General features: G+C 36.7%; 1 protein-coding gene across 1 annotated transcript; it reads left to right on the forward strand.

Annotated features, from left to right (window-relative positions):
* Window positions 1-152: 152 nt before the first annotated feature.
* On the forward strand, window positions 153-10,221 carry CFAP96 (cilia and flagella associated protein 96). The gene is made up of 7 exons (XM_080344177.1): window positions 153-288; window positions 1,328-1,547; window positions 5,275-5,412; window positions 5,501-5,576; window positions 5,994-6,173; window positions 8,153-8,325; window positions 10,159-10,221. Exons 1-7 carry the CDS (start codon window positions 192-194, stop codon window positions 10,205-10,207), a joined length of 933 nt encoding a protein of 310 aa, XP_080200303.1. The 5' UTR covers window positions 153-191; the 3' UTR covers window positions 10,208-10,221.
* The last annotated feature ends 1,597 nt before the right edge of the window (window positions 10,222-11,818 follow it).

Raw genomic sequence — 11,818 nt, forward strand, 5'->3', positions numbered from 1 at the left:
CCAAAGCTGTCAATCATATTGTAGATTACTTTCTTCAAATTATATTTATTGCTAACACTGTTAACCAAAATTTACTTAAATAAACTTTTTTGTTTACAGGTGTGGACTGCTTATAGACTTTTGCAGCAGAACAAATAAACAAAGATACTTCAACGCTTTTTAGTGCAGTGCACTGTCACACAGATCCAGCCATGCCTGTGGAAGGGAAAAGTGATATGGAGAGGATTGGCCTCTTCAGTGAAATGAGTTATGTCACCATCGGAGATAAATATGTATCATGTTATATGCGTAAGTACATTTAATCACTGATAAAGACCAGCCCTAGTATCCATTTACTTTCAGAATCACTATTTTCTAATTTTATTTTTTATTTGCTAGAGGAAAGTGTTTTTTCATGCATATTTTTTGCTCAAGTCTGTACTATTAAGAGAAAGGCTTGATATGTTGGAATGAATATGTTGAAGAAACAAAAAATCCAGTAAAACTGAAAAATACATATGCATAATAGGCTGATAAAATATTTTAGTGTATACATTTATTTTTAATATTAATTATCTGCAAGTAGCCAGTATTTTCCTTCTTTTGTGAAAAAAATAGTGGTTTTTGTGTGCTCTTTCAGCAGGTTTTATTTTATTGGCAATTACATTGTCAGTATTTTAAAATTAGTGTTGCAATTTTTTTTCTGTTCTGAGCTGACTTGCGTGAGATTCCCCATCTTGTCTTTTTAAAGAATATCCTCCTTTTCTTGTTGCTTAGCTGAAATACCCATGGAGAAAGGTATTTTTTGCAATTAGTAAGGTTATGGAGTTTAGCCCCCAGTAGCTGCTTTGAAGTGATAAAGCAAAATAATCCTGGCTTCTCAATACAGACATTTCTTCTGTGTTGTTGTGTCAGTGATGAACATGTCCACCAGAACCCTGGCTGATATGCTTCTGCCACACCGAGCTGCTGGGCATTCAAAACCCAACCAAAGGCACTTCATCTATTCTGCTCGGCCGTGCTCAGTGGGAAGGAGAGATGCTCCTCTGAAGTATTACTCGTAGTATGTATATAGGCATCAGCTCTAGCTGTGGGTTGTAGTCTGGAGTAACCAGTCTCTCTCCATTGCCTTAAAGCAAGTGCAGGGGTTAGAAAACTAAAATTAAGTGCTACAAATACCTTCTCAAAGCATCATCTTTCAGACACAACCATTTACAAGCATGATTTGCAAGTAAAATGCTCTGTAGCGTATTTTTTGAGCCGCCCAGATCCAGACCTTGGTTTTTTAATGCAGGCCAAGAGAAGCACTTAACATTGAACAGTTATTTACAGTGCTTATTTTTTAAAGGCCCTTTTAATGAAGCTACGACCAAGAACAGACAGATGCTACCCGGAGGGACCAAAACAATGTCAGCTCTGCAGGCAGGTTATTTTGATCCTGAGTTTGTGAGGATTTTCGAAGGTGAAGCCTACTCAGACCCTGTTCAGCTAAGGAGACGCTATAGATTGGCAGAAGCAAAGAAAAATTTGGGCAAAGCTTTCATTCCCAGTAATGGAGACAAATGGCCGTAAGTGTTGTGAAAATGTTTTAAATTCTTTTCTGTATGCTAAAGGTGATTTTCACAGATTGTTTCTTATAAAGCCTGTAATGAGACTACAGTATTGTTTTATACAATGTAGCATTAGTGCTGAGCAAAGAATTGTGAGCAGCAACACAGGTAAGGCTGAATGCAGGTAGAAATCAGGTCCTGATGCTTGCTTGTAATTACTGGATTTTTTTGGGGTGTTTTGTTTGTTTGTTTGTTTATGTTTTGGTTTTGTTTGGGTTTTTTGGTGGTGTTTTTTTGTTTATTTGTTTGTGATTTTTTTCTTGTTTGTGTGTTTTGTTTGTGTTTTTTTTTTTTTCCCTGCAAGCAGTTTTCTTACCCTTTAGTGTTTTATTTTCAATGAAAATGAAGGTGGCTATGGGGAAAGGGTGTGAATAATTAACAAATGAATATTTCATTTTTATTTAGAAGGAAATCTGTTGGAGCTTGTCAGATATAATATCTTCTCCCTCCCATTTCTGAGCCTTCAAAAATAGAGATGGTGTATATACTGCACAGACATTAGGAAAAGGCGCCATTATCCATGTTTTCCTCTCAGCAAATCCATATCCATTATCTTTTTGCTACAAAAAATACCAGTTATCCTGTCAGATGATCAGAAGATGTTACAGAGCTGAGGAATATGTGGATAATATTAAAATAAATGCATCTTTGCTATTTGCACCACCTTAATTGCATGACAAAATTACACTAGTGCAATTGATGTCATATAACTATTATAATTCACATGTAAAACCAGACAGAGCCTGGTTAGACATTTATAACTGTACAATCTTGTTTTGTTCTTGTTGCAATATGAGACAAGAGGATTCAGTCTGTGTACAGGGCCTAGTTCTTGCAGTCTCATGGTGATATTTAGTCATACCTTTCTGCAGCTTTGCTTTCGGAAAGTTTGGAGAGTAACCTCTTGTTTATTTTATATCTGTATGTTAGGATGCAAGGATTAGGTATGTTCTGGTGTGTGTTACAGAAGCATCTTAGCTTTTAATAGGAATGTAAGACATAGTGTGTAGGCTTTCTGTTGGATATTCATGCACTATTTCAGATGGGACAGACAATGTTTGAGCCCTGTGTTCAAAACTTTCTTTCAACTAAAGGTTTACTTTATAGCAGTGAATTATTTATAAAGGCTTAATTGTCAGAAACAGCTAGGCACTGATTTCAAATCTGCGTCAGTGAGAGTCCTGTTTACTTACTTCCTGTGTTCTGAGTCCAAAAGTGCGAGTCTCGCTTACAATGAAGACCTGCTAATGCACTCTCTTCCATGTACTGCCTCCACAAATGCACTTGTTGGCTGTGGATGCAACAGCTAGTGCTCTTTTTCTTGTTGTAAGACTTTTGAATTCTTCTGGATGTGAACTTTAAGACAGGTTTTTTATTATCTTTATCCTCCTCATAATCTGTAGTGGCTGAGCAGTACAAAGCAGAGGCTGAGAAAGTGGTTAGGTTGTCTTTTACTGGAATCCTGAAGCCATTATGGAGAGTGATTATATGTTTCTTACATCCAAAGTGAACTCCCATCATAACTAAGGAACTAGTGCAGAGCTCTGTTGCTGTTCACTGAGTTATTATTCTTGGCTGCCTGAATGATACGCAGCTCTTGGGAATCTTTCTTTTTACTTTGCAGCCACGTTTGTTGTTGGCTGCAAATGTAAAGGTTGCTGTAATCTGGATATGTGGCTTGAAGCCTGAGCCTTTGTTTTCTTCATATATCTGTTATTTTGTTACTGGCATGTAAAAAGCCTACACACAAAAGTGACATTTAAAGAATATGAAATGAGCTTAAGGGCTGCGTAACACAAAGATAAAGATTGTCTGTGCATTGTCAGTTTGCTTGTTTTTTTCTATATATGGATATATGAAGTCCCTAAATAAAGAGAGGGTAATGAACAGGCAGGTTAGTGTTCTGTGCAAAGATGACAAGGTTATCTTGGCATCCTAGTCATGTCAGTATTTGTTAATTGCCCTTTTAAGTAGGAACTCATTGAAACACTTTACTCTCTCCCCACAATAACTGGAGACAGTACAGGCAAAGCAGATTACCTTAACTATCTGGAGTAGTTGCCAGATCTCATACAGTAGCCCCTGTTACTTTGTTGTTGCTGTTGTTTTGGGTTTTTGGGACATGGGGACAGAGGGTTGGCTGGTTGGAGATTTTTTGACCACTGTAGCTGCAGCTTAGTGGACCAAATTGCTATTCAGCTATTTCATTAGTTTGTCTTGGTCCTTTTCTCCTTTAGCAGCTGTATGATCATATACTTTGAGAGTACGTCATACGCTTGTCAGCAAATACTGATTTCCAAGAGTGGTCTTTGAAAAACAGCCTTTACAAATTCCTGCAGCTTTGTAGGCAGAGGTGTTTCTTCTATATGAGCTATGCCTCCTTTTACTTTCCTTCTGTGATAAGACAGAAAGTTAACTAGTCCTAACATTGTTAGCAATCAGGACACATAACCACGGGCGTAGTTATATGCGGTGCTTTATTTCAGCGCTGGGAAACCAGGGGTTCGCACCCAAAGCTGGCTTCCCTGGTCAGTTTAAGTTACACAGTATTTATACAGTCCATTCACACACATATTCATATATTCATTAAGATACGTAACGGTTACTCAGCATTGATTGCAACATCTTGGAACTATTTTGATCATGTGCAGTGTCCTCTGGTGGTCTTTCAGGGGGTCTTCAGGATGAAGTAAGTAGTCTTCATCACTTCTGTCCCTTTCACCTTTGGGTACTGCACAGGCGTACTACTTCTATAGCTAGATAACTGCTGACTTGCTCAACCTCCGGAGATACTGCATGTACTTCTCCTCACTCTATGCGTATTTAGGCTAAGATAAAGCTAGGTTGTTAAGATAAGAGTATACTCGAACACGATATGCTTGAACATCCTTTCAGGGACAGTTTACAAAACTGATTCATCCTTTCAGGAACATTTTGTAAAACTGGTTCTGTTACTAACATTTCCCCCCTTTGAAAATGCTTTTCTGTTCTTAGACAATGCATTTTCACCTCAATCAATTTCTTTGATTATTGATTCATTTGCTATTATTGATTGGTAATTCCCTTCAGGTGTGATAGTTCCAGTCGTGCCTCTTCATAAGCTGGAGGGTTATCAAATATAGGATTAGCATAATTCCTACTCAGGATACTGAAAATGCGATTATTCCTAGCATTTGTTTGACTAATTATGCGCTTAATGTCTGTTACTAACAACATCTCTCAGAAAAATACCCTTTCAGACAGGTACCCAATGTTGCCTGCCACTCCATTATCACACTAACTTACTGTTCTCTGTAAACTTCCAGGAAAGACTGTCCTCTTGTCATCAAGCATCAAGCCTGTTTAACCTGTCCTCTGAGTCTCTGCTTGTGAATCTGTCTCTACCACTGTTACTTCACCTTGTTGGTGCGAAATTAAAACAACCTTTGTTAAGCGTATTTATATTATTACGATTCCTTAAAACTCCATCTCTGCTGTCATCTTGTTTCTTTTCTGCCCATAATACTGCACACGGAATTGCTGTAGTAGTAGAGCCATGGACAGTGGACCCCATCCGGTTTTATGTTTAACTCTTGAGATGTATTTATTGCTTGGGTTTTCTACTTACTTGGGTTTAGCATTCTAGATATGGAAAGCCTGAAATATTTGCAAAACATTAATTAATGTGTTCATTTGCTATTTTTAGATGTGGACTTGGCACCTATTATGGAACCATAGGAGGTCCAGTTCCATACTTTACTCCACAACTGAGGGGCAGAGAAAAATACATTCCTCCTGGGAAGAATTTTTATACTAATCCAGGAAAGAAAGGAACTGGATATGGGTAACTTCACAATATTTCTTCTTGCAGAGTATTTTATTAAATGTTTCTTGAGTTTTGAACATCTAAGTAATTCATTTCGTTTTTACAGTTACCCGAACCTTACCATAGGTGAACAATATCCTCATGCAGCTGATGAGTATGAAGTAGAAAGAATAAATGCAAAGGTAAAAATATTTGTCTTTATTATATATTAGTGTAATTGGCTGTTAACCTAAAAGTTGGTGGTTTGTCCCCACCCAAGTGTGAGCAGCTGGGATGCAGGCAGACAGAATTTTCAAGCCTGTATGTGTATATGCCCAAGATACAGGTATACAATACTGTTAGACACATGTTTAATGCACAGCATTTTTCCTGACATTTTCCTACCATACCTTCATAGTGATTGTTGTGCTTCCTGGTCAGTGAAGCTATGTTCAGTTATACATGGTGGGTATATAAAATACCTCCATCATCAAACAAGAGCGAAGAAAGTTAGAGTGAACATTCTCCAAGACTAAATTCCAATGCTTTCCATTATTCTCTTAGAATAACCTAGAGTAAAAATCCTCAAGATTGTTTCTTTCAAAGTTTTTGTTTTACAGAAAGCGCGAGAGGAACATATACGGTTGCTTAAAGGAGGGCCTTTCAAGTTAAATCTATATCCCCAGGCGTATTTTGATGAGAATCCCTATTTTAGTGACAAACCTTTGCCACCTTTGAAGAAACCACTTCCAGAGAAGCTAATTGCAGCACCTTTCATACCACCTTCTCCTGCTAAAAAGGTTAGTTTGTCTTTTAGCTACTGGAGGCAAAAGATAAGTGTTCAGATATTTCCTGTTAAAAGCTTTGCTTGCAGTACATAAGATAGAAATAAATCCTTGGGTTTGCTAATAATGTCTTCTTTTTATTAGAAAGGATATTATTCCATTTACTTTGTTTTCAGTTTACAAAGCAATGGAATCTTTTTAGACCGAACAACAATTACTAACCACTTTCATGTAGCCTAAAAAGTGTTTCTCTTAAAAATCTGTGTAGTGCGGTTAACATACAGTTAATCGATTGCATAGACCATAAAGAGATACAAAGCAGAAGGTTATGCAATAAATGACAGTAAGACTAGATTACTGTAGCAAAATTAAATACTGTCCTATTTTGGAATCTTGTCAATCACTCATATTATTTTTGAACCTGCTAATTGCTCTCAGTCTATATAGACAAGCATTTAAAAGAGAATTCCCGGAAGTGTTGTGGGAATGGATGGCTGGAAGAAGCAGAAAAGCTCAGGTTGGTCCCTCTGCTCAGGGAAAGGCTGCACAATAAACTCAGGAGTTACCTGTTGCTTGTTCATCAGCAGACACAAATTTGGAATCCACTTTAGAATTTGCCAACTCCTCAGTAGTTATGAGAAAAGGAGGAAAAGGGTAGGAATAAATGTACGTGGAAGGGCTTAGAGGGCATAAGAAATAAAGACTGGCGTTACTATGAAGGTTATATAGGAACATAGTTCATTAGTTCCAGTTGTTTAGTGTCATTGTTTTGTAAAAGCTAAATGGATATTTTCCCGTTCCATAAAACATTCCATCTCGATATATTTTTTTTGAGATGAGATACTCCGTTTATGCCATTCTCCTTAGGTGAAACCTTAATTTCACTTTGAAATAGGTTTAAGCTGCATAAATATCTTTCTCTTCAGTGACTCCAGATACTCAATACAGTAACAGCCTTTAATCTGTCACTTTTCAGCTCTTCATTTTTGGAGTTCCATTGTCAATCATTTAATACTGTGCTAACCACTGTTTTCCTGTTGTGATGTCCTTCACCCTTGACTTGACTGACATCAATTCATCTGAGGAAGATGATGAAAGCAAAGAAAATATAATTGTTCAGAAAAAGACAGCAAAAATGCTTACACATGAATAAGTGTATTGGGTGTTTGGCTTCATAGATGAGGCAGCTGAGATCTTTGAGAATGGAAATCTGTTCAGAAATGTTAGCTGCTAACAAGTCAGCACCTCGTCTGGCTGACAGTGCTGGTGATCCTGCTCCATGCACCACATCCTTCACTACCATATATGCTTTTCCCGTATATTTAAATTAGCTGTACTTCCCAAGCTGCTGCATACTTTATGTTGTATAAATTCTTACAGGGAAAATTGCTTTATTGTTGGTTGAATCACTTACTGCTGCTCTTCTCAGGAATGCAGCCTCAGCAGACTGTGGGGTTTAGCTGTACTAGGGGATTGCAAAGAATTAATCAGGTATCTGCATGTTTTTTAATTAAAATTTGCCCCTCTTGTAGTACTAGTGGATGTAACATTCCGGGAAAAGCCAATATTGTATTCAATCCTGTATGTCAGAGAGCATGTTGATAATAATGCCTGAGCCCTGCTGTACGTTAAAATCCCTGTACCAGTACTGAACATGGAGGTGTACTAGTAAACTAATAGTGACACTGGAATTCCCTTCTTTTGCCTTAACATAGCTCATTTCAGTTAGTTATGTTTTTACTTTTTCTGTCACATTTTCAAGATCCTTTCCTCAAAATCTAGACTTAGATAAGAACATTTTAAACTAAGAATTCATCAAAATAATAACTAAAATTTTCCTTAAAGTTGCCATTGTGACTTAAAGATTTTTTTTTAATATATAATATGATGTAGTCTGTTATTCAGTATTCTTACTTGCTTTTGCATGAAAAATATTTAATCATCTCAATTATATTGTAGATTGGCACTTTGAAAAGGTCTTTTTTTTTTTTCAGCCAGGAGGCATGAAAGGAGGCACATTTGATCCTTACCCAAGTCATTCAGCTGAACCTTATATAACTAAAAAAACTCAGCCTTTCAGAAGTAGTACAGAACGAAAAATTTTTCATCCTTCTCCTGGCCCAAAAAGCAGACCTGTTACAAGCGTAATAGCTTTGAATGTCACAAGGTAAGCTCCTTTGAGTTCATGTTTCATGTATGCTATCTACCACAAGTCTGTAGCACAGCTCTTTATTACTCTCTAAAATAATTGAGTAAATGAAGGAATGAATTATTAACAAAAAGGTAAGAAATGTATAAGGTGCTTGGCTTTCAAAATTTATTTGTGCTCTCTTCTGCAAATTCAGGTTATGTTATAAGGCTATACATATCATAGAGACCTTCAAGGTCATGCTATTCAGATGTCACTGAAAAATTGTTTTTTATTCTTTTCTGACTTGATAAATATAAAAAGACCAGGAAAGTTCCTATTGAAAACAAAATCTGTTTTTTTCTTCCCTTAAGTTTATGGAATAAGATTGGCTCCCTCTGCTGGCAAATGTGTTATTAGGCAAATGTGTTATTCCCTAAGTCTGGGAAGTTTTTGAAACAATGGCACTCAGATTGGATTTCTAACTCCAAACATCTCACTGTGCAATGTTAGACAAGATCTATAGTACACAGTGTATGTGTCTAGATAGATAAGCACATAATTCTTTGCTTTTTTATCTTACTAAGCTATAACCTTTGTACTTAAATTTATTTTCTGATTTTGGCTCTGTTGTAATTCAAGCAGAAAATCAAGACTGTTCTTTAGTTATTTAGAGAAATCACTTTCAAATGCAGACTTCTAAGATTGCATGTAGATCAGTTAAGCGTATTATTTTGCATACTCCATAAGTAGCATGAAATATTTTAGAAATACTTGATTAAAATTTGAAAAACTGTCTTAGAGGAATCTGCTTCACATTGTGATTTACCTTTTACATATCATATGTAAAGTCCAAGATATGCACCTCCCTTATTCACCCATTGCTGTTCTATTTCCTTTATTTCACCATGTATTGGCATTTGCATAATCGCTTTTTTAAGTTGCAGGTGTGGTTTGAAGTTTTTATTTACAATGACAAGGCAGAACCAGAAGCTACATATTACTCCACTTTGTTTTTCATTACTAATGGAAAGTAAGAAAGAATTGAAAGTAGCTTCTTAGTACACCAAAAAGCACAGTAACTACCAACACTGATGTAAGAAAACACAACCTGCCATGAGTTGTGCACAGGTGTTATTAAACTAGTAAAAGGAAAAAAGAGTGGTAGCTTGGCCTGAGTAGCCTTCTTATCAGTATAATTGTTTGTATTACTGTTTTATCAACAGAATAAAAATTCATGTTCCCAAATGAAATGTTTTTATTGGAAAAAACCCTAACTGTATGTGAAATAGGTTTCAAAACTGAAAGGTGGGGACTGATTGTGAAGTATCAGCACCTGCTCACTGATACAATTATGATGGACACATTAAAAATGTTTTTAAAGAGAAAAGTCTCACATATCCAACAGAAATTCCACAGAGAGAAATAAAAACTGGTGCTTCAATTCTGCACTACTATTTCCTTCCTAATAATTGCAAGGAATGTATTTATCTTTGGTTGGTTATTACTAGGTTTAGTAAAATGAGAACTGTGAACTGAATTTACTCTAAGTATGAGGCTCACAGATTTTAAGAAACATGGTAAGACATTTTTCACTGCATCTGCTTCCCCACTGAATTACAGTTCTCTATGTACTTTCCAATGGAAATCTTCTGATATTTGGACCGTAATCCTATAATTGGATTTTGCTAGTGTAGATTCTTGTTCTCACACAGAGCTGTATTGAAATAAATTCAACTTCCCGAGCATCCAAGTAATTAAATCTATTTGCAGGAGTGTGTGTACCACAGTTTTTCATTTTTACAAAAACTCTCGTAACTTACAGTGGTATTCTACAAAAATCTAATACGTTTCTCTTCATTTACATTTCAGATCATTAAATTCAAACAACTACAAGAATCCACAGCTGACATTTTATTAAATAGAAAAGGTGAAGGGTACATTTTTTAGACTGTGAGCTGTCAACAAAGGAAATAAAAACATGCAAAGTGGCATTCAACTATATATGGCAATCCAGTCTGATTATTCTGGGTGCGATCTTTTATTTCTAAATATAAAGCTATAATAAATAATTTAAGATAATTTATTTATTAAGTCCAAATTTTCATCTCTGTTGCTTGACTGCGATTTTGAAATGTGAATGATGAACACCGAGAATTAACGTTTCACCCGCCCAGTGTCTCCCTCAGAGGTGGCCCCGGCCACCCCCTCCCAGCCCCTGCAGAGCCCGCGGGGCGGTGGAGGGGGCGCGAAGGGGCTGTCCCGGCAGGAACTCCTGCCCCACCGCCCCTTGTGCTGCCACAGCCCCTGGGGGGACTCGCCCATCACTGAGGAGCCGGCGCCAGCTGCCTGCTCGGAATCACCGCCGACAGTTTTATCTGTGATACGTTTTTTATCATTTGCATTTGAAAATTAATATTCTGCCATACATTGCTTAAAAAGAGATCGCAATGAATGTAGTTTCATCCTGTTGGGGGAAAAAAAAAAGGTTTCCCTACCTAAATATTTGGAGCTCCTAAAATATATATGAACAATATACATTGTGTTTTCTGTGCTTGAAGTACAAAAGCAGGTGCTCACTATGAATAACTTCTATTTATGTGAGAAGACTCACTGAAAGACTCCTCACCTAATTAGGGGGCTCAGGTGAATAAAGTCTGTAAATTAGACACAGATTGTTAAGCCCCATTGCTTCTCCTAAAGCACCTGTAAGGCCAACATACATGGGAAGCCTTTGGTTGCAAAAGCAACTGCTAACATTTGTCATTGACATTATTTTGGAAAGCAGTGCTGCCAAAGTCAAAGTGGTTTAATTTTATTTTAAATTTGACTTGTGTCAGGTTTTTAAGTTAAAGCTTGTATGACAGTGTATTGGTAGAAGTTATATATTTTTTAAACCAAATACTGCATAAAAGGTAAGGATCTGGTTGGATTTGTTGATAAGAGAACAAACTAAGCCTCAGCCTTTATATTTCGCATTCAAATTGTTTGTAGTTATTTTAACTTTTTTTGGGGAGGTGGGCAGAGAGTGAGTGGGTGAAATCTATAATAGAGTTGGCTAAATAGTTTAGTTGTGGGTGATGTTGAAGACATTTGAGTTTTTTAATTTTCAGTCATGGGACTTGTCATTCAACACTTATGCTAAAAGTTTACGTGTGTGCTTATGGCATTGGAAGATTATAGTTCCACCGGCTGAGACAAACATTGATAGTGGTACATTTGAACATCATTTTGCAAGGTTAGTTTGCAATTATGTATATAGAAGGGCTAAGTTGGGATCATGACTCTTAGTCCTTAAGAATGGCATAGCTGTAATATTCAAGGTTTTCAGGCTCTCCAAATAGTTCTAACGTGTTTTTGCAGAAGTACAAAGTTAGTGAAACCACTTTACACCTGTCAAGGGACAGCTGAAGAGTTTCATGGCTGGGATTAGTCCAGCAGTATTACACAACACCAACAAAAATAAATCTTCTCTTTAGCTAGTTACCTTCCAACCCCAATTTTTTTTTTTCTTTTTCATTTTTTGTGGCAT

This window comes from Nesoenas mayeri (assembly GCF_963082525.1).
Source record: "Nesoenas mayeri genome assembly, chromosome: 4".
Taxonomy (NCBI): domain Eukaryota; kingdom Metazoa; phylum Chordata; class Aves; order Columbiformes; family Columbidae; genus Nesoenas; species Nesoenas mayeri.

Bases quoted from the DNA above. Each gene is read 5' to 3' on its own strand.
- CFAP96 (XM_080344177.1), top strand. From the start codon at position 192: ATGCCTGTGGAAGGGAAAAGTGATATGGAGAGGATTGGCCTCTTCAGT. The intron at 289-1,327 runs GTAAGTACATTT...TATTTTTTAAAG, and splicing joins ATATGTATCATGTTATATGC to GCCCTTTTAATGAAGCTACG. The intron at 8,326-10,158 runs GTAAGCTCCTTT...TTTACATTTCAG, and splicing joins ATAGCTTTGAATGTCACAAG to ATCATTAAATTCAAACAACT.